At 37.8% G+C, this 23,913-nt stretch overlaps 1 protein-coding gene across 1 annotated transcript in view; it reads right to left on the bottom strand.

The window, feature by feature from the left end:
• Positions 1-1,843: 1,843 nt before the first annotated feature.
• The window catches only part of OLFM3 (olfactomedin 3), a 208,956-nt gene continuing 186,886 nt past the window's right edge, over positions 1,844-23,913 (bottom strand). The window contains exons 4-6 of the mRNA XM_058178506.1: positions 18,497-18,716; positions 5,037-5,143; positions 1,844-3,158 (exon numbers count right to left, since the gene is read on the bottom strand). Of these exons, the coding sequence (XP_058034489.1) occupies positions 2,481-3,158; positions 5,037-5,143; positions 18,497-18,716 (1,005 nt within the window). The 3' untranslated portion in view covers positions 1,844-2,480. The remainder of the gene's footprint in view (positions 3,159-5,036; positions 5,144-18,496; positions 18,717-23,913) is intronic.

Below are 23,913 nucleotides of genomic sequence, written 5' to 3'. Positions count from 1 at the left end.
TTCTTAACTGGGTGGAACTCTTTTATCTGGGGGACTGACCATAAGCAAAGCCTCTGGAACTCAAGTAGAGTAGATATCAATATGGAGATCCCAAAGAGAGATCTGTTTCCTAGCCCCAGGTCAGCCATCTTATTGGCTGGACTGCTGATCTATGTAGCCTCTTTGGCCATTGTACTTATTTTGCAAACTCAATAAGGTCAAGTTAAGTTATGGGGCCAGTAATACTATACACAGAATCCAAACTCTATAGTTTATTTTCAAAATACTAATATATTTTTTTGCTTTAGAGACCTAAACCCAATCTGAACTCAAAACATTATTAAGAATGTAAATGCTAGAACTTTCCTTGAGGATTTTTTAAAAAGAAGAAAGAATATAAACTTAATCTATTTGGCCAATGTTAAAATAATGGACTGTTATTTGGAGGAATCTTTGATGGTTTCTTGATTAGGACTGGATGAAAATGGTTTTATTTCAGGTAATGTTTCTCTCTTTTTTGGGGTGAGGGTGGGTGGGACTGGATTTTGATTATTTCAAGAGAGGAACTGGGCAGAGGGTTTTTTATTTTCTAAAAAAAAGGGAAAGGGTGAATTGAGATTGGGTATAATACATGTAATTTGTAATACTTACGTTGTCATTTTTGATAACTCTTTCTGGACTTTTGCTGTTTAATAGGGAGTGAGAAAGATTTAGAGAGAGATTTATAAAAACTGTGGTAAGATATGAAATGAAGAGATATTTTATTTTAAGAGACTGCGGTACATTCTTAATGTTGATTATATAGTATTTTCTGGAGATGAAAGGGGAAGTTTTCTCAGAATGTCTTTGGAATTTAAAACAGGCTCAGGGCTATTCTAAGGCTAATGCAATGTTTTGCAGATTCTCACTTAATGCATGTTTAAGTTTAAACAAAAACAAGTACCCGTTCCCACCCCAAAATAAATAATATAGGGCAGTTCTCATGTCATGAGAAGTTTCTTTGGTGCTCATAGGTGAAGTATTGCTCCAGCGCCATAGAGTTGGAACAAGAGTCAATGAAACCCATTTACCATTTTCCTAGACTAATCTAACTAGATCTATGTTAAAATGACAGAATATAACTAATATCCATACCAGAAATCTTTGTTTCTGAGCTTTTTACACAGGCAGATCAAGAGGACGAATAGCTACTGAATACAAGTTCTAAATCTGCTTTTACTAGGCTGTAACTCTTGGGTTTTCCATATGAATGTAGTCTATAATTCCTCCTATACTGCAAGATGCAGAATTGGAGCCAGACGTATCACTTTTCTCACTGCCAGTTTCCCTTCCAGAAACATCCTGTTGTTATGTTCAACCAAATGACTTCACACTTAAATTGGGTGTGAATATTTTTGAAAGTTGGTGCCATATCCCATAGGAAATGCCGGCAGGTCAATACCCTTTTATGACACATGAAACAGGCATTTTAAAATGAAATGCTACTCATAGTAGCAATTGAGAGTGGCACTGGATGCCCACAAGCAACACCCTGTCTGAATTAGATATAAAACTAATTGTGCCAGGCTAGCCCAGAATTTATAAAAACTTTCATAGCAGCTTGGGCACTAATATTGTTGACATACCAGGCAAGAAACCTTAATAATCAGTTCTTAGAGTCAAGTTAGCTTTGGAAAATGCTAGGACCATAACTGGCACAAGGCACAATCAAAGATTTTGATTTTGAAAGTGAAGACTGCATTCTCTGAACTGCTGCATTAAAAGAACGGGCCATAATCAGGTTTTATGATTAAATTTCAATTGTATTTTATAAAAAATAATTAACTTTCACAGAAGTGAAGAGATACAGGTACACAATGGCGGACACAATGGTATAAATACAGATCATTGAGAAACTGCTTGCAAGAGATTAAAAACAGACTGTACAGCACCGCATCTGAAATTGTGTAATAGCCAATGGGATTTTTTACTTTTTCTACCTTTAAAGTAATCCAATCCATAACAGGTTAATTTTGGAACACTGCTTTTAAAAATTCACACCCTTGCCCCAAAGAATTCTTCTCAATTTTCCTCTTAGATGATTGCCCAAATATACTTTTAACGTTGAGCAATTTATATATTTTTTTAAAAAATGATGATGGTAGAAAAAGACATTCATGCAGTTTTACACCACCGTTAGTCTCTGATTCTAATATAAGGCAGATCATTAATTTTGTTTGTTTTTCTTAAAACAATGTCTTTCCCACTGAAATAAGCATTTAATACTTTCCATGACAAAGTCACAGCAGGCTTTGTATACTGTTTAGAAAGATACCTGTATGATGAACTAGGTCATTTTTAAAAGAAAGACTTTGCCATATTCGGAATACATTACATTGTAGAAAAAAATCCTCCTCTATTCATTTTTACTGAGAAAAAAAAAAAGAATTGAAAAGAAACCCAGCTGGATGCTTTTGAGTTCAATGACACTCTTTCTTGTTGGCCAAAAGTCATGTTGACACCTATGTGTCATCTTCTGTTTTAATAATGTGGAAAAGAGTGACGTTGAATAGGACTTGGTGCCCATTATTCCAGGCATAGAGAGCTCTATCTCTGGCATTGTAGTCAAGCATTGATATATGGAAATACTGATTGTGAAAAGGTATGTCTGTGTATTCATATGTGGAGGTTTTTGTTGAGTACGAATAATAGACCTTGGCTCCGGTTAAGTGGGAATTGGTGACGTACAAGGTGCCACAGATCATGAAAGACTCCCCAGCACTTCGCTTGGGGTACCCGGTGCTCCAGGTTTTCATCACTTCTAAGGTATCCGGATTCAGCTGACTGATGACAATGTTGCCCGCGTTCTGATTGGTTGCGTAGACAGCCCACAAACCTATCTCGTCGGCCATCAGATCTATATCAGAGAAGCCACCCCAGGTGTAGGGATAGACGTTGTGAAAGCCAGCATACTCCAGGCTACGCTGAGCAAGCACCTGCCCAGTATCAAAACTATACTTGATGATGATGTTGCTTTGATATTTGTTGAAATAGAGAGACCCGTTGTAGACGACATGATTAGTTCCTGCCCATTTGAAAGGGAGATTGTATGTCCTGGACTCTGCACCACTGACAAAATCTGCTATGGATTTGTATTCACGGACAATTTTGTTGTTGGTGTAACTGTCCATATACCAGACCTGAAAGTGAGAAGAAAACACGTGCTTTGGAAAATCAAATCAACACACTACTTTTAAATATATATATTACCCATCTCCCTGCCACCCATATTTTGACTTACTTTCCAGTAGCAAAAGAAAGCCATATGTTAAAGGAAGGGATGCAAAAAGTTACCAAACATTATTCAAGAAGGGTTGCAAAAAAAAGTAGATTTGCCCTTCCATAAATAAGAAAACAAAGGGTTAACATTCAGGATTTTAATGCTGCAACATTGTCTAGGCTACAACTCGATTTGCTTTATTCATTTTGTAGTAAGCCTGCCCTCTTGTTTAAATAATGTGAAAGTTGTAAATTTCTCTCTCTGTGTTATGTAAACATACCAAGAAGATACCTTACACAAAAACAAGCCATTTAGCTGTTTAGTAGCAATAATGGTAGGCACAGTGTTTTAAATAAACAGGTTGAACTGGAAGAAACCCTCCCTTCCATAGTGAAATTGGATGATGAGTGCCCAAAGAAGTAGAATTATATGTACATATCATCATCATCATCATCATCATCATCATCATCATCATCATCTTAGTTATTGTCTATCTAGTGCAGGATGAAGTCCTTTTCCGCATGTTTTCAACCAATTCCTGAGCTTTCTTTTGCCAATTAGGCCCCCAATACTTGCTGATGTCATCGATCCATCTTGTCTTAGGTCTGTTTTGTGGATGCTTTTTTATCAATCCATTCTATGACTGCCTTGGTCCACCTGCCATCAGTCCTTCGTGCTATGTGATCAACCCATTTCCATTATATTTATATATTTATTCTATTCTATTCTATTCTATTCTATTCTATTCTATTCTATTCTATTCTATTCTATTCTACTCTACTCTACTCTACTCTACTCTATTACACACACACACATACACATATATGGGATATACACACACATATATGTAATTTTATACCTTTTAAAATTTTAATTCTAAAATTTTAACTTTAACTTTAACATTTTAATTTTTTGATGCTGTTTCTTATTTTTAGGCTGTATTGTATACTATCCAGTGTCCCTCTTTGAGGGTGATGAGCGGTTCAGAAATGTAAAATGTAAACAAACAAACAAACAAACAAACAAATAAATAAACAATTCACCCATCCCACCATTTATCCATCCATAAACATTTGCAGGAATTCTAAGGTTTAGAGGAGTAAAAAAAAAAAGTAAAATGCTAGTGTAAGTTCTCCTTGCTGAAAATGAGGTAGTAAGGACTGAACATCACAGGATGTCCATAAATGTCAGCTGGAACGAAAAAATGAAGAGACAGAAGGAGAGGTGGACTGATTGAATTCATTATGCATTGTGGAGGAGGCCATGACTGGCTCTTCTACTGAACAGGTCCACTCTGATGAGAAGGTGAGAATATATTGCAATGTTTTCCTGCAGATCCTATTTTAGCATTCCAAAGTTAAAATAAGGAGCCCCTCTCATCTGTCCCCCTCAATCAAGATTTCCATTTTCATTTGGCATGATGATTACGGATGCGAAAACTGCACCCCATTTGCGAGACTTACAGATACCGAAAAAGATTTATTTTTCTCTGGCAATCAAGCTGCACCGGGAAGGAAAACGAGATTAGATGTACAAAGCATGCTTTGCATGCAGATGGTCCTAGTTCATCTCCAGTCAAATGGATCTCTGTAACTAGCATTTGCCTGCGCCTTTGGGGAATCATTGCCAGTCAGAATAAACTTTAAGTATAGCAGACATTAAAGTTTAAGACAAGCTTATTTGCCTGTTTATTTAAAACACTTTCATACTGCCATTCATTCTATTTAGAATTTCAGGGATAACAAATCAACCAGAATTCCTTCACGGCTCCCAGCACGAGAGAATATAAGCCACCTACTCTGTTGTTTTTCTCGGATGCTAATGGATCTGTCATCCAAGCTCCAAACCGGGTTCCAGATGTCTTGACTGTAATAGGACCAGTGATTTTCATCAATTTGCCGCAGGCTGAAAAAAAGAAAAGAAAAAAGAAATCACGACATATGCTTACTGCTTCCATCTTCCTGGTTGAAGTGTGGATGGATTAAGAAATCAGTTTTTAGAAGCTAAGAAATGAACAATTAAAGCTTTGAAGCGGGTAAGAGACGATGGCTAGAAAGGGAATATATTTTAATATAGTAGTGGCATAACCAAAAGTTAGAACAGGGATGGAAACTAGAGGGAAGGGGATTAATAAAATACACATTTTTAAATAATGAGAAGTAATAAAAAGAGGGGAAATCAGAATTTGAATGATGGTTTTATCAAATGTGTTAAAATAATATGGTAACTGGCATAAAAAAAATAGATTGAACTATTGAGTAACCAAATAATCAAAGATTATAATCCAACATGAATATGTGCATGCTTGCCAAATGTAACAAATGTGATTATAATATTTTATTTGTATTAAAATGTATGACATGTAGAATATGGTGATCGACATTTAAATAACATATTGAAATATTGAATAATCAAATAATGAAGGATTATAAATTGAATAAGCAAATAATGGAAGATTATAATTTAACATAAATGTTTGTATTATTATTAGAATTGATTGGCATAAAAATAATATATTGAAATGAAAGACTATAATTTGACATAAATATGTGTATTATTATTAGAATTAATAATAATATAATGTAGTTGCCTGCCACTTGCGCAATTGGAGCTGTGTGTGCCCGCTTGCCCGCCACTCATGCGGATCCATCCCCTCTCCTCCCTTCCACCAGTCCGCCAATATGGAAGTGTTGGGGAATTCTGACCTAAAGTCTTCTGTTGCTCTGCTTCTACATGTTATGCAAAGAGGCATGGAGCAGGAGGGGAAGAGTTTTTTTTTTTTTTTAAAGAGGAATTACGTGTAAAAAGAGGGGAGCTCTGATCATGGAACTGCAGCTGCCATCTTGTATTTTTTTGACTCCCCTCTGATGATACCCTTGATCACATAATCCTGACCTTTGAGGTCATTCCCTCATCCCACCAACCCCAGGCCTTTGCCTTTCCTGTGCTGAATTTAGCTGTCAGTCACCAAAGGCTGCTCCTGCCTACGTTATTTGCTCCTTTTGATTGTTTATAGGCAAACTAAATGCATGTAAAATGCTGTTTTTCCAAGATGCCTGTGGTGTGATGTATTGCTAGGGATCTTGCTGTACAAGGGCTGTTGGTCCTTTCCTATTGTACTGAAACTTGGTAATGTGTTGCCTTGTTTATTGCAATTTAATCATGCATAGTGGTTTTGCCTTGCTGTTGAAAACCCTGAGCATCCTTACTTAGACAGCATATAAATATTTTAAAGAAAGAAAAGAAAATGTAGGTTTATGCTATTGTGTGGTTTTATCACACCCGAATGTACGGGTTTTCCAAGTGGAAGGCTTGTATAGCAATCTTATTTTTTCGTCTTTTTTTCTTTAATTGGATACTTTAAAGAAGATATATAAATAGATACAAAAAGACAAAAAAAGGATAAACAGAAATGAATAAACAGGATTTTCAAAGTATTAAGATTATGGTTTTCTATTACACCATTATTTAATCATGAATATCCTAATTCGTTTTAAAAGATTAGAAATGGCTATTAAGCTGTAAGCCAAATATGAATATCAAGAACCATGGTCAACACATTATAAATCATGGAATAAGATGATGTGCCACATTAAATTCAATTTATCTTATTAAAAAGTCTGTTCTAATTTAGATATGCTGTAAAATTGAAAAATGGATGCTATGCACACTGAAACATAAATTTTGGGTGTGGAATGAAGGAATGGTTTCTAGTTTCAATTGCATTCTATAGCAGATTTACTTTCAAGACACTATACTAAATACAGAAAATATCCCACCATTTAGTGTTTCTCCCAATGAATGGATCAAATAATCTTTCCAGGAGACAGCATATAATATCCTTTCAACAGTTAGTATATATAAAGCAAATTCTATATACATTATCTTCTGAGGGAATAGAGGTATAGTCTTCCAGTTATAATCACCTGCTTAGCGACCATTTGAAATTACAGCGGACCACGCAAAAGTTACTTAGGACCTTATTCTGAAGCTCTGTTCAGTCATATGATTATATTTTGGACCCTCAGCAACTGGCTTCCATTTATGGTCATTTGCAATGTCCCATGGTCATGTGACCAAGATTAATGATGTTTTTGCTGAAAACTGCCTGTTACTTTCTGTTTTGGGCAAAAATGCCCTACAATTTCACAACCACAGCATTGTTTGACGATCACAGCATTCACTAGATAACCACCATGTTTGCTTAATGACTGTTGCAAAACCAGGTTGGTCATGTGGGTGACCCTCTTTGTGGCCCTCATGATTTACAAGTGTAGTGGGCAGTCTCTGTTACGGTTCTAAATAGAGGACTACCTGTATATGATTTTTGTAAATTTCAGTTAAAATAGTTCAGTTTGAAATGGGAATTAATCTTTTAAGATTGTTGCATTTTGAAGAAACCGTTTTTCCAAAATTGTTGGTCTTTACAACCTTGCCTCCAAATGAAAGCTAATCTGTTATCCTTCTTATCTTTTCTACTACCTTCTCCTACTGATATCTTATAATTATTGTACTTCGTTGTTTGCATGTAAACTGAGAGCTTATGAACCAGAGACAAATTCCCTGTATGTCTAGACACATTTGGCCAATAAAGTTATTTACCTCTCCTCCCCTCCCCTCCCCTCCCCTCCCCTCCCCTCCCCTATTCTATTCTATTCTATTCTATTCTATTCTATTCTATTCTATCATTACAGTTCCAACAATTTTTGGATAATGAATTTGCAATTAGCTAAGAGAACTGGAGTAGAATACCAACAATAAAACACTGGATGCTATTTAATTTTTGTTAAATTAATATTCAGTGTAAATTTACTGTCCTTCAACTGACTTTCCCACTCTTGCGTATAAGACTATAAGACTGTTTCCCAAAGTCTTATAGTCTGTCACTTGTAAGAGATATATAGCTAAAGTGAGATGAACTCTAGGCAAGCAGCTGGAAAACAGAGTTATGCCTATCAGAAACACAGCCAACCTATTGGATATAAACAAAAACATAACACAAGCTTTTCAGTTGTAGAAACGTAAGAACAGAATGCAGCATTAAAAATTGAATTGATTTCTGTCTTCATCTGAGATCTCTCAAATTAACTACACTCCAGAGATCTGGATTTTTGAATCTTCTTTTAAGGGAATGTTATGCTTCTTGTTAATCTTAATAATGTGTGACTAGTGAAATGTGAAAAGGCCTTGGCGAGCAATGGGTTGGCATGAAGTTGCCTGCTTTGGGCGTTAAATAAGGCAATATTCTCCTGTTTTTCTATTTTAATTTAAATTATTGTGTGATATTGTTTGCTGCCCAGAATCAATTGGATTGAACTGGGTAGTTATAGAAATTGAATAAAATAATTAAACAAATATTTCCCCATTCTGCTTTACATTATTGCTTTTCTCTTATTTACTCCACATATTTGACAAATTCTATTCAAAGGGAATAAAATATTCAGCTTAATTGGATTTATTTAGCAGTGAGAAATATATACAATTAGAATCAAGTCCGGGATTCATTTCTGACAGCACTTCTCACTACATTCAAATTGGATGTTTAAGAATTTCCATACAAATTGAAGAAAAATAGGGCTAATGTGCCAATTGTAATTTATTACCAATTAGTTTTTAAATCTTCTGCATGTACTGCATGTGTGTGCGCGTGTGTGTATAATTATTGTTTAAAAGGCATGTTTAAAATGCATTAAACTACTTTTCAAATGAATAACTTGACATAAATACAGAGGTCTTGCTTTATATTGCAGATGAATGTGAAATCATGAGACAATGAACTTAAAAATGTTTATAAATATGGCATAATCCTGAAACATAAATGGATGTGTTCTTGGAAATTTGCTGCATATTTTTTTAAGCAAGGTATAGGTTGCCATTATTTTTTCATTTGCTTATACCTCATTATTTTTAGGCTTTCATGCCTAAGGCAGGACTAGAACTCACAGTCCCCTGGTTTCTAGGATGGCGCCTTAACCACTAAACCAAACTGAACAGTCCATCTCAATCAGCCATTTTCCCTTGCTTACAATGAGATAAATGCTCCAATAACTTGCCTTAAAACATCCCATTCATTGCCAAACCAAATAGGTAGGAAATAAGTTGGAACTAAATAGACCTTGAAGATTAAAAATGATGCAGGCAGGAAGCAAATGTCATGGAAGTGTGCGTATCTTCTCATTCTTTTCCAGAGAAGGAGCCCTGAGATGAGTTTGTTCTAAAAGTTTCCCTTCAAATGGCATCCAGTGAAGCAATGCAGAAACAGAGAAACTTCCAGCATGCTGGCCTTACATCCTTGCCCTTTGAGATCCCAAATGAGGTAGGATAGATAGAGAAAGAGACCAGACTCAGCTATTAATAAGTGTGCAATTTCAGCTACAGATTCTGAGAAGTTAAGCGGACTAATTGCATGCTGTGTAAGCTTTAAGTAAAGGTATGACAGTGACTGTGATGACGGCAGAATAAAGTCCAACATGGCTCCTGGTTCAGTTTTTCAGCTTTTCTTTAAATCTAATGATTCTGGTTTCCTAAATAAAGTTCTGTTTAGGTAATAGATTTGCATTTCTCTCTTGGGCTTAGCATTAGGGTGCTTAAACCGAGTTGCACAACTGCCCAGTCATTTTGTAAAGTGATGTGGGCAGCATAAGAAATGTAACAACAACAACAACAACAATAATCTGCATGCAACCTTTCAAAATATGTGGAGTTCAATCCCAAATCCAAAAGGTGCCACCCATTTGTCATTTTAAGTTGGAAAGAGGAATAAGGGGGATCAACAATAGGAACGTCTGTTTTGATTTTTATTTGTCAAGGTTCCAAGTAATACCCCCAACGTAAGAAGATTCCGAGGCTTGAGTTTCCTCAAAGTTCCACTTTATTAGAGATGTCATATTGGCACATCTGGGAAAACCCGAATCTGAAAGTTTCCAGGTTTTCCTCACCCAAAAGAAAGTTCAAGTCCCTGCCCAGCACCCACATGTCCATCACACGATCCAATCAAACACCATCCAAAAAGGGAGATGCCTCCCAGTCACCTCAACGCAGCTGCTGGGGAAGGTGGCGTTGACTCTAGGAGAAAAGAATGTTATTTTAACTATCTATCACCCACATTCTGTACAATACTTCCTCCCATTTTCCCACAATAGAAAATATGGCAGGCCTGAAGGCCCAAATGTAAAAGATGGCTTCCAGGTCTGACATTGTTATTTTATTTTATTTTATTTTATTTCAAATATTTCTTTGCCCAGGTTCAGCATACTTACTGGAGTACAGACTTCTATATGCCACTGAAATCCCAACTGTGACTCAGTCCCTTATGTAGCACAATCTTGGCTACTTCAGGAACTGTGTGAGGCCTAATCAAGGTTGGGAACCAGGCACATAGCAATATTTTTGCTCTTTTACTCCTGTGTCACAAAATCTTCATATCTCAAAACAACAACAACAACAACAAAGACCTCTTGTGTGCGTTAATTTAGGGAACACATACCACCAAGTGGAAATAATGGAATATTTTGAACAAATACGCTGGCCTGTTTGTTGAATATAACTAGAGCAATATACAACGCGAGTAAAGTATGCATAGAACAATGAAATGCTAAGTACATGGTTCAAGGTTGAACAAGAGGAAGACAAAGCTGTTTGTTGCCCCCATGGTTATTTAATGCATTTGTGGAAAATACATAAGAATATTTGTGATAACATGAGAGACCAGTTTTGCCGTCTAGCAGGGCAGACTGAGAAATGTGTGAATGCAGGAAAGAAACCTGATTGCATAAAGAACACACTAAAGTGAATAGGTTTAAATAATGTAATGTTTGCATAAATATGAAGTTGAAAGTAGGTTGCTGAATGTGATACTAGCTGTTTATGGAGTAAAGCATGTGAAAACCAATCGAATACTATTAGATACTATTATTTATAATGTCATATTATACTATATTATGTTATGTTGTTACATTATATTATTAAATGGTTCAGAATGAGCATGAAGTAAGGCAAATATGTATGTTATTCCCTTAGTTGTTTAACATATTTACGGGAAAATGAATACAAAATTATTGTGGTGATATTAGAAGCCTGCTGCTTGGGGATCTCTTTGATTATGCACAGGTATATGACTCCGTGCTATTGACTGAGAACTTAAAAGATTTGCAGAAATATATCTAAATGGTAAAAAAAAAAAAAACTAGAGCAAAGAAAAATATTAGGATATGTTGGTAGAATATTAATTTAAAATGGGGGGGAAATGAATGGAACAATTTTAATACATCCAAATGTGGGTAGAAATGTAGAATAGTTATAGATCAGTGATAGCGAATCTTTTTGGCACCAAGTGCCCAAACCGGAATGCATGTGCATGCGCCGGAGCACCAGAACCCCAAAGACCAGCTGGCCGGTGCACATGTGCGCTGGCTAGCTGGTCTTCAGGTTTCTGGCACCCGCATGCACACTAGCCAGCTGGTCTTTGCATACTCCAGAGCATGCCGAAGACCAGCTGGCTGGTGTGCTCATGCTTGTTTTTTGGCCCTTTTTTTGGCTGTTTTCCTGTGTTCTGGCACCTGCAAAGACCAGCCGGCTGGCACGCATGTGCACACCGGAAACCAGAAGAGCAGTTGGTGACAGTGCGCGTGCCCACAGAGAGGGCTCTGCGTGCCACCTCTGCCACACGGGCCATAGGCTCGCCATCATAGTTATATATGATCTGCTTCACGGAATAATTGTTTTTTTCAAAGAAGCATTCTGCCTATTTTGTTATGGAAATAAAAGCTGTGCACATCCAAAGAAATAAGAGACGCAATTTGAAGGCAGTGGGAGTGGGATTCTGGAAAAGTATGTGTTGCAAAACAAGAAGAAATATATCCAAAATAAATGAGTGCTAATCAAATGTTGACTGATTGCAAAAATGTATAACCCAGTGGTTCCCAAAGTGGACGGTATCGCACCCTGGGGGGCAGTGGGATGACTTAGGGGGGTGATAAGAGGCAAGGGGGGTGGCAGAGGAGTGCTGAAGGTGGGCCTCTTGCAGCCTTGCTGCCTCGCCCGCCCTTGCCCCTCCCTTCCCCACCGCTATTTATTGGCCTCACAGCGTACCTACCGCACCATCGGGTCGCCCCTCAGCCTGGATGCGGAACCTTAGACCTGCGCCCCATTGCGCATGCGCCCACCCAACTGCGCCTGCAGCCAGCTCTGGCTGCTCTTACTGAGCTTCACAATGGGGCAGATGGCGTCCCTCCTTCTTCTCCTGGAGCCCATTACGACGCAGAGCATTGGCTGCAGCCGGGCCAGCCAGTGTTCCGGGGCGGAGAAAAATCATGCCATGCATCTCCCCCAGTGACCGGAAGGGGTAGGGTAAACTGGCACCATGTGGGTGGGAGGCAGCCGCAGGACAGTCCTGCTGGGTCGATGGAAGGCTGATGGCGGCCGCTGGCTACCCCATCCAAGCACCTCACTGGCCACGCAGCCGCCAGCCATAGTGAGGCACTCAGACGGGGGTAGGCCACGGTCGGCGGCCACGTGGCTATCGAGGTGCTTGGATGGGGTAGCCGGTGGGTGGCCGGTGGGGGTGAGGGGCATTGAGGATGAGTTTGTAGCACCAAGGCAGTGGTGGACTGAAAAAGTTTGGGAACCACTGATATAACTTGTATCAAAGAAGTTCACTGATACGGGTTAGTTACATAAAATGAATGAAAATGAAAATCAACTACATGAATGAAAAAGTGAATAAGTTAAGAATGTTAATTTAAACTAATTTGACCTATCGTTATTCTCTTTTTCTTATCTCAGATTTTTATTCTCTTTGGCTTAGTATTTTTCCAAAGTCTTTTTCTGCATTTTGAATAATGTTGCATATTTCAAAAGGGAACAGAACAATGCATCTGTGTCTATGAAAAATTATGATCGTTAGCATCACATTAGAAAGCCAACTGCAAAAATCGATACAGCAAACCTAAAGGAAAATCCTTTAAAAAGGCCTTATTAGAGGGTCAGTTTTCATGGAGCAAGCTCATAGGACAATCACCTTTGGCGTACTGTCTAAGTTGACACTATGTGCTTAGCTAACCCGTGAACCTGATGAATGGATGTGGACAGGCTTCTTGTGATTATGGTGTGTTTGGGTCCCTGTCTGACAGCCATCTGATACATCTTTCTACCAGGTCTGAGTTTGTACTGATGTTTGGTTGTAAAAGAAAGAGGCTGTAGCAGTCACAGTTCAGCACATAAGGGAGGAATAAGCTTCATTAAAGCAACAAAGGAGTCAACAGGGTCTGACAGCACAAGGAAACGACTCAGAGGAACAAACCCAGCGAAAGAAAATAATAATGAAAAACTAGAGACATACAAGACATTCTTTTACATGGTCTCACAGAAGAAACAGTCTCTGAATCTCCAGAATAGTTCCATCAATAAATCTTGACTTCAGAAAGAAATTGACAAGATATGTCATTAGAGACTGATTACTAAGTTAATTAAAATATGGGCTGGACAGTGTGGCAATGAACTGGTTAGATAGCCAGCTTAAAAACCGGACTAGAAAAATTGCAATTTATTTATTACATTTATCAGCCGCCATCTTACCACAGGGTAACCGTGATCAATAACTGCAGGGAAGAATTAGTGAGGCATCACAAGATTCAATATTTAGTCCTATGGCCTTCAATATTTTTTATAAAAACTTGGATGAAAAGCTGAAAGGAATGCTGAGTAAATCTGAGATGACATAAATAGGGATAGCTAATTGCCTAAAATAAAACAACTAAAAGAAGTTGTACTTGACAGGGTAGCATGGAAAGCACTTGCCTATAAAGTCATAAAGGCAGATAGGACTAAATGGTTAAAAACAAACAAACAAACTTGTCTAAAATGCAGAAATAAAGTTCAAAACTATTTGTGGTAGGTTAGAAAATAACAGTCTGAAGTTTAATGAAAATATCTTGGAAAATATCATTGGGGTCAAATCCACTTAGGTTAGAGTTAGGTCTCGATGAATTCTGAGAGGAAAATGAACATCGCCAATGGATTTGGAGCACCTGGGTGATGACTAGCCTGCCTTAACTACATTTCTTGCTAAAATACCTTGGAAAATCCCCTTGGAGAACAAATCCACTTAGGGTTAAAATTAGGTCTAGAATTCAGAGAGCAAAATGGACATTGCCAATGGATTCGGAGTTCACTGGTATGCTTAGGAGTGTGGTAACTTTTTGAACCTGCCTTATCTACATTTTGTAGTAAAATACATGGGAAAATCTCATTGGGGGGCAGATGTATTTAGGATTAGGGTTAGGTCTCCATGAATTCAGAGTGCAAAATGGAGATCTCCAACAGATTCACAGTGCATGAGGATGCTTCGGATGGCGATGACTTTTCAGGCCTCCCTGCCTGTGGAACATCATCCCAGCAAAAATAAGATTGACCCCACTTTGACACTCTTTCAAAAAGCCCTGAAGGGATGGTTTTTCCTACGGGCCTGGAGACCCCGTCAATTGATTGGTTTTAGTGTTGTCGCCAGGGAGGTTGGGGATTTCTGGCCTTTGTATTGTGGTCTTATTTCTCTAAGTCACTGGAGAGACTGGGAGTGAGTTGGGCAGCCTTATAATTTTTAAATAATGAATGAATAATAAATAAATTATAAGCAAATGAAATAGATTTGCCTTTACCTGAAATAGCCTGCCTTTTTGAATTACTGTGAATGTATTGAGGAAATGCCACGGAGGAGAGAGCTGGTCAGACTAAGGATGACAATGATGTCTCAGTTCTTCTAGAAGACTGCTAAACTGGTGTCTCTAGTGTTTCCAGAAGTAATGTACAACAAAACTATCACTTTCTGAGATGAACTGCAAACATTAGAAACTATGAATGTGTTCTGGCATTTACTGATAATGCACCTTTACAGTTTCTAATAAGTGCCTCTCGCCACTATTTTTATAGTCAAGGATTGTCAGTAAGACAAATGTCTCCACTGCCTCTGTCCATTAGGGATATAATTTGGGATGTGAAGTGACCTGATTGCCAAATACATTTCCTGCAGCAGTGGAGATAGTTGGCAGGCATTCACAGGGGCTGTGTCTGAGCTTTGGGATCAGTTTAAGTGCCAACTTAAGTCTCAAAGCACATAGCAGATCTGTATTTTATTCTCCAACTAGAGAAGGAAAATTCCTGCATGCATTTCCCTCAGACGAGAATACAGAAGAGAGGCAACTGATCCCATCTGCCATTCCTGTCCCTTTGGGATCTACTTAGATATGAGTGGCTATTTGACTGTCACAAGGAAGAGCATCAGAAGAACCAACTTCGATGCTTAATTTTTCAAAGGCTCATACAGCATCGTTAGGTTTCAGGTTCTGGGTGTAATATTTTCATGTGCTTGTATAACTAGCACATGGTGGCCACTAAACACCCAGATACAAATTCTGCTTGCATTTTTTTTTTAATATGTGGACATGCCTTAGATCACATACAGCTTATTCCATCAATTCTGCATAATTCATACCCTATAAATTCCTTCAGGAGAAGTTTCATCATTCCTAATAGAATGCCAAGAACATTTCCTCTTACTCCTCAGTCTCTTTTGCATATTTTTCATCTATGAAATGGAAAGTGATTAAGTATTTCTAGTGATAGCTAGAGATTCTCAAAAGGAAATATCACATGCATAGATTATTTTTCTTCTTGTTCATTTAGCCATAATCCTTAATCTACATCTGGTTTCAAAGATATGTCAAGGATATATTATTGAAAAGATAACTGAATCTAAAGGTCCTACTCAATGTATTTCCAATTTACTACCTTGTCTTTAGGAAAATCTTGTATACGTGAATGGGAAAATATTACAGTATAACGTTTCTATATTGATATCCAGTGTTTATGATTCAGTTTAACATTCAGAAGTCTGTAAAGGATTAGTATGGCTAATGCTGTTAGTTTCCCTTACTGATTAAAGGTATTGATCATGATTTTGTTGCCAGAACTGAAGATTATGGTTTTTGAGTTCTCCTTTATACAACTGTTTTCCATCCAGATTATTTAGATTATTTGCATTTGCCTTTTTAGATGACTATAATTTAAGTAATATTTCCTCCATTAATTTTTTCACTCCGTATTTAACACAATTTGTGGCAATCAGTTATATTCTCTAGTATGCCGGTTGTATTCTGTGTTCAGAAATGGGCAACCTATAGAAATAAAAAAAAAGCCACTCTTTTGAAGCTAATGTCAGGCAAATGAGAATGAAGACGGTTTAGGGGGATGTCCTTAATGCATACTGATCTGGAAATAGTTCAGGACACTTGCTTATTATTAAAGATGTCTGGCATTAGAAAAATGATCCATTACTTGCCTAATGAATACAAACATTCATGAATACAGTGAAATACTGTGTGCATTTGGAGCAGATTTTTTCTGGTCCATAGTACTATAGACAATTGCCACTGAATAAATTTATTTTGTGTGCTTATACATAAACAAAATAACTAGTTTGTGTTTCCTCAGAAGGGCAATTTGGCCTGGAATTATGTTGGGAGTGGGGAACAGGAAGAATTGCTGGCAAAGCACCACTGAATTTATTGTCCAGCTGTTTGATTATGTCAGGTGCAAAATATTTGTTTAGGGCTATACCAGAATGGTGTTAACTAAGTCAAGTCCTGCTGTTCCGTGTGTCCTTCTGATCTTGTGTATGTGGTGTGTGGAACAGAGGGTGGTAAAGCTAAGGATGTATTGCGTAGACTTCTGTATTAAAGATAGATGTTTCTCCTTCATGGTCAATGGGCTATCTGAAATAATTGAATGATCCACTAGTATCTTGAAGATCTGGTAGAGCATGAATGCCACCCAACTGGCAGACATTCATCTCTGACAAAATTGATCAATTTCAAAGCGCCTCCAGCATTTCAGTCATTTTTTAAAATATTTATAGTTCACTTGTTTAACTGTACCCTATAGGAAGTCACACAGTCACTGACCCTTTGTTAAATTTCTTCCATACCCATACTACCTTGTCATTCCCTCTCACTCCTCCATCCAAACCTTAAAAGAAAAAACAGTCCAGTTTAAAGCCCTGGGATTTCCCTAATAAAATTAACCAGATCTGACCCTGCTTAATTCCTCCCTCCCCAAGGTCATTTAGATGTAGCTATCTGTAGCTTTGTAATCCACTCTCCGTATCTTTGAACATATAAAACAAAATCGGAAAAAGACAAAGTATAAATAATCTAGTACTCCTCAGTGGCCATGGCCAGCAACTTTGAAAGAGCTTCAAGACTCTTCCAAAGTTGCTGGTGATACTGTATCCTGATTGTAAAAAGAAAAATTTAAATGCATGATAAGCAATCACATTAACTGTATTTAGATAATTAAAATCTAATTACATTCCAATTAAGTTTTTGGCTCAGCCCTGTCTGTAGCATGTCATTCAAACACCAAGGGTAGCTATGTTCAGAAAAGATTATACATGCCTGATCCAGCTTATGCATTATGAAGCATCACTGTCTAAGGCCGCAGTGAACTGCAATAGTCTACAGTTTCCAAAATTACCCCTGTAGATCTATTGCTTAACTGATATGAGTCACAAGAGATAACTAATTAGTTTTACTAGATCCAGCATTAGATATAGCTTCTCACTTAGTCACTAACACAACTATGATTTGGGGAAAGCCAACATAATTTGACATATTTTTATAGAGGCCAAATGGAATGTAACTCAGATTAGCGAGATGGTCCACTGGCTGCCAATTTGATTCAATCTCACAGTTGCCAGAGGATAGAGGTTTCAGAACAAAGTTAAAGGAAAGAAGGAATATCATTGTTACACGTCCCGTCTATGAAGGAGTGTCATCTGATGTGACCCAGAAAGAAGCATTTTCTGCTGTGGCAACCGCTCTTCAGAACATCATTCCCCCGGAGTTTAGGTTGGCCTCAACCCAACCGGCCTTTAGGGAAGTCCTCAAGATATGCTTGGAGGTCAGGCAGTAGTGGAGATCTTCTTTGGAAGTTATATATTGAATTTGATGTAGTGACTTATTTGGCCGCTGTTTCTTTTTTAAAATGTGTTTTTTATTGACAGTTTTACAGATCAATTTAGTTTGTTTTCAGTGTTGCCTTTAAATCGCCATGATCTGCCCAAAATGACTTAGATCAGGTGGGTGGCCATACAAATCAAATAAATAATATAAAATATATTATAGGACATGGAGGCACGGAAGGGTTTCAAACTCTTCAGCAAAGCAGATATGAAGACAGCGACGAGGAATGAAAGGGTGAACTTACTCAGTTTTTTCATGCAATCTCGAAGTCTGGTTTCCAAACTGAGGACTCGTTGATGTAGCTCCTCATAATCGTAAGCGCCAATTTCCTCTTGGATTCCAGTAAGTACTGAAGACAGGTTTCTAATCTCCTCTTTAAACTGGGTGATTAACTTGGCATCCGTTTTGTACTGCTCCAGAACTGGTATCAGTGGTAGAAGATCATCCATCTTTTCCTTCAATTCCTGTGAAAAAGCAGTCAAGTGTGCATTGGGGAAGTATAAAAAGTGCCCTGTCTTCTAAATTCCTTAATGAGATCCTGTTAGGCTTATTTTCACATCTACTCTTGTGGTTTTTATTGATCCTGGTATGAAAACGATGATTACTGTCCGTGAGACAGTTAGGGAGCTAACAATAAATGGCTTCAAGCTTGGAGTAGTGGAACATATGAAGTACTCGATTTTTATCTTACTTAAAATAAATCACTTTCTTTTAAATCAAGTCTTTTCCACTACTATAAAATCCAAAGCATTTTAAGAACAATTTGCCTGATCAGAAATAGACTGTTTTTGCCTGCTTAATAATTGACACTTATTCCTATATTTGTGTTATACTACTAGGACTTTTTTCACATGACTGATTACTTATGCCAGTGTTGCAATTGCCATTCTACCAAAGTAAGACAAAAGATAGAAGAACTGCATCTTTAAAACAGCGCACAACGAGAAAGAGCTTTGCAGTCAAGCATGTAGCTCGGTTTACTAATAAAGCATTTTGATTTTTCAATTTTCTGGATTAATTCCTACTTCTCAACTGCCATTAAAAGTAGTCTTCAAAATATCCCATAGCTATTTTGCTGGTGCTTTATAATTTGGGGTGTGTTTGTGTGTGGTGGCATTATAAACCTGCACTTAATGAGCTTCATCAATCATTTTGAAAATGTTTTTGAGAAGTGCTTCAGGAATATTCACACTGTTCTGTTTTGGCTCGATGTAACTAATTCTTGTCAGCTTCAGCTGCTGTTGTGCTTTTTGAAATTGTATTTCGAATTGAGTTGCTAGAGAATGAGTGTGTTATGAACCTCAGTCCCAGTGCTTTTACATCTGTCAATGACACTGCTTACAGAACTCATTTTATGGGTGCAAAATTAGCATTCATTAGAAGGACCGCCTTGGGATTACTGAATGAAATCTCTTTATCACTGTTAATATCTATGGAGGATTTTATGGCTAGCATTTATAATTAAAACAGCATCTCTGTGCTGTTGTTATAGCTACATTTTAAGGGAGTGGGAATTGGATGGGATTTCCACAACAGGATATTTCAAAAGCATGGAAAGCAGCAACTAAACACTTTGAACGGGTTAGGGCTAATGATCTGAGGAGCACTTGAACATTCTTGTTTAGGCTAGATGCTGGGAGATCTGAGATACATCTGAAAGAGCAAAACTATAATACGGAATTAGGTAAAACCAGCAAAACACACTCTTATCTGTTATGTTCAATTTTACTCTTATTTCATGTAAAGCTTCTACTGAGGGGAAAAGAGCATACCATTTTCAACAAAATCTAAAATAAAACATAGAAGTCATGTTTTTGAGAGAGGATGGGGAGAAGAAGAAAGAAATTCCTCCTTTGGGATCCAAATATTTAGAGAGAAATAAAGCAGATAGAGGTTGTGACTTTGTAATGAAAGGCCCACCCTTTTTTCATATGCCTGCTGTTTTTACCTTTTTTGCCTCCCTTGTGGTTGCCCCTGAAATGAAAAAGGATATGGGCTACAATAAGATCAAAACCCACCATGAGTGACAGATTCATTTTTGGCCCCATCACTTGGAATGATGACGTACCAGAAGTAGGGAACCTGGAGCGAGAGCTGAATTCTATCTAATGTGACCTGTCTTACAATTCCTTAAGTCAGAATGCACAACTTTTTTTGTGCTAAGGTCAACACTGTGCTGTTGAGTAGCAAACCTGAGTCTGCACAACAAAAAAGGTTGGCAAAATCAGGAAAAAAAAAACCCAAGTTAGATATGATTGAATTCACTTTTAAATGCCATTAACTAAATCCAGTTAATAGTACTCCATATATATTATGTACTCCATATATATTATAGTACTCCATATATATTATATAAATACTCCTTATATATATGTATAAGAATTTGATCATGCTAAAAGTTATGGCTCGATGAGAATATTTAGAAGGGTTTTGGTATGGGAGGGCAAGAGTTTTGTGGGCTAGATGTGGCTGTCCACCATGAGAACACTCTAAACCAAGGATCTCCAACCTTGGCAACTTGAAGCCTGGCGGACTTCAGCTTCCAGAATTTCCCAGCCAGCAAAGCTGGCTGGGGAATTCTGGAACTTGAAGTCCGCCAGGCTTCAAGTTGCCAAGGTTGGAGACCCCTGCTCTAAACTATTCTATCATTATCTCTCTGTTAGTCAACCACAGGCATTTAAGTTTTTATTATCAATCCAATGTGCTTTGGTTTATAGCTCAAAAGGGCAGCTTGTACTTTGCATCTCCAGCAAAATGCTGGTTGTTGCCCCAAAAAAGAGAAATACAGCCAAAAACCAGTTATTAAAACAGTTAATTCGGTGAGCTGATCTTCGGTTTTTGCAGGAATAAGCACCCAAGGATTGGCTACAGGATATATGTGATGTTGGGTATCTCTTTGTATCAAAGACTGATTTCATCTCTTGCCTGTACATACTTTCACCTAACGAAAGGTGACTTTTATGAAAGAAGCTATTGAATTGTACAGAAACTGTCATGGTAGACAAAGGAAGGAAGGGAAGGAGGGGTTTTTTCAGCTATTGACTTTCTCCTTTCATATCAGAGACGTCCTTGTCATCAAATCATATAGCACGTTGGAGGATTGTGAGTTCTCTTGTTTTCCCCTTATTTCTATGTGGTTCAGTCTCATTTTTCCAGTCTGGGGCTGGACAATGTCGTGTGAGCACATACATAAACTAGACTGCAACCTACTGGGACTAGTCTAATTCAAAAACTCTGGAGGCACCATTATTTTCATGGCATCCTGTCCAATAAGGATAATAGAAAGCTTTATGAGAAAGAGAGAAAAAATAATAATGACAAATCGCTTTCAGCTCAGATTCAGTAAACAGCTGCAGTGATGTGGGAAAAGGCATCAGTATTCCTTACAAAACTCCCTTTCCCTTTCAAGGAACTGCTCCTGAAAGTCCTAGGAGCTTCTTAAACTGCAAATTTTATCACTGTCTCTTGCCAAAGAATGTATACGGTCCAAAGTCATGAGTTCCATTTTCCAAATTGTATTCTAATTCTGAGGAGGAAGTTAAATCAGATTAACTTCAGAATTGGCCATATTGTATAGATCTCTTTCCAAGGCCCCTAAATTACTTTAAACGGCTTTTGCCCACTTTTAAAATAAGCAGATATTGTAAAATCAGTATTGTACTCCCTGAGGAGATTTACCTTTATGAGGGTGGTTAGCACTGCATCATATCATATACTGATAGTGGTGACTGTGTTAAAAGCACATTTAAATTAATTGTATTTACCTCTTTACCTTAATAAAATCTATTTTCTAAAATTCATTTGGGAGACATTAGCATCAGTGGGGAGTCCAAAGGTAAAGCCAAAGTAGATGTATTTCACACACCTAATTTAGAAAGACTGAAATTGCAGTGCTAAATTACAAGCAGAAATGTTATTATAATGAATGCATTAGAGGAAACTAAGCTCCCTTTGCAACTTCTAATTTTATACTCATGAGAGGAAAAAAACCAAACCCCATTTACTTTAGCTGCCCAGAAATTTTGAGCAAGAATGGTTTGGAAAGGATGAATTGGGAGAGTGTTTTATTAGAGAGAGTATCATAAACTCAGACCTTTGCAAATGGACATTAAATTCTCTTTCTGTTCCAGAGAACTTAATTTATGAATGCGGTACCACCACTACATAAGTCAATGAAAATTTTTTTGCAATGTTGGCTTCAATATGCTTTTCAGAATGTTTGTACAGATAAAAGGCAAGATTTATAGATTTTTATCTCATTCTCAGACTATTCTTTCTGGAATAAGTTAGGGTATCTCCATACAGTAATGTGTTTAATCTTATATCTTTAAAAAAAAATTGAACATGAAAGATATGGATCTATTCCTATAGATATTATCTTTGGGTTACAATGGCAGTTGGGACCAGAATTTCGATTTCAAATTTCCTCCCACACCCCAACACCTGTCACGCTGCTGCCTGACTTCTGCGGCTGCTCGTGGCCAGATGCCACATGGCGCCAGTGCTGCCGCTCGTGCATGCAACAGCACACCACACCACACCATCTTCTGCCATGAGCGGTGGCACCGGCATGACGAGCCATGTGGCATCCTGCCACAAGCAGCGGCAGAAGTCAGACAGTGGCACGACAGATGTCGGTTTAGTATAGAAACCAAGCTGTAGCCCACAATTTAGCGAGCTCCTGGAGGAGAAGTGGAGGTGCTTGTCTCTGGTTGGAAACAAACAAGCAGTGCAGGCTGGTAATGTGATTTTATTTACAAGATGCAGATCGGTGTTGAACAATTTTTGCCTCCTGTTCTCCAGATGCCACTAGAGGGATTGCAGTTTTCCAGTCTTCTAACCCTGCTGAAAAGAACGGCTGCTGATTTGCTGCTGAATTGGCCTTCTTATTAACCTATCATGAAATGCGATGTTGGCTAAACTTGGCTGGTTTCAAAAAAGAGGTGGATCAACTCATGGAAGTTATGGGGATCAATGGCTATTAGCCTTGATGGCAATATGACTGCCTCTTGAAGGCCATTTAATGAGAGACTGATTGGCTTCTCTGTCCAGCTGGTTGACCACTGTAAGAAAAGACTGCTGGATTAGATGGGCTAGGAGTTTGATGAAATAGGGCCATATTTATGCTCTTGTTTACAAATTCCTAGACAAGTTGGTACCAGAATATCCTTTTCCTATTTAGTTTCAGCTGGCTACTACAACCAATCAGGAAGACAATACTCAATAAAGGAGCTTGTAGCTCATGGTTGAAATGAGGGGTCCTTGGTGCGCTCTGAGCTTGGCTGTTTTCTTGCAGATGTTTCATTATCCAAACTAGAGAACATCATCAGTGCTGGTGTGCATCGTAGTGCTAGCACTCATTATGTTATCTAGGTTGGGAATGAAACATCTGCAAGAAAACAACCAAGCTCAGAGACCACCAAGGACCCTTCACTTTCTATTGCGGTACTGCAAAAAGCAAAATATTTACTGATTCAATACAGCTTTGGAACATGTGGAATGTTGACACTTGGGAGCTTTTTGAAAACTTTCTGAAAAGAAAGATGAGATATGTACTTTGTTCAAATTGATGGAGTACTTACATAATCAGAAAAGAAGGGCTCACAATAAATAAAAATAAATTCTGGGACTGCTGCTGTATTATTACAGCCATGATTGCAT

Source organism: Ahaetulla prasina, chromosome 3 (genome assembly GCF_028640845.1).
Source record: "Ahaetulla prasina isolate Xishuangbanna chromosome 3, ASM2864084v1, whole genome shotgun sequence".
NCBI lineage: Eukaryota > Metazoa > Chordata > Lepidosauria > Squamata > Colubridae > Ahaetulla > Ahaetulla prasina.
Note: the sequence above shows the minus strand (reverse complement) of the source record. Positions and strands in the feature narration are given on the sequence as shown.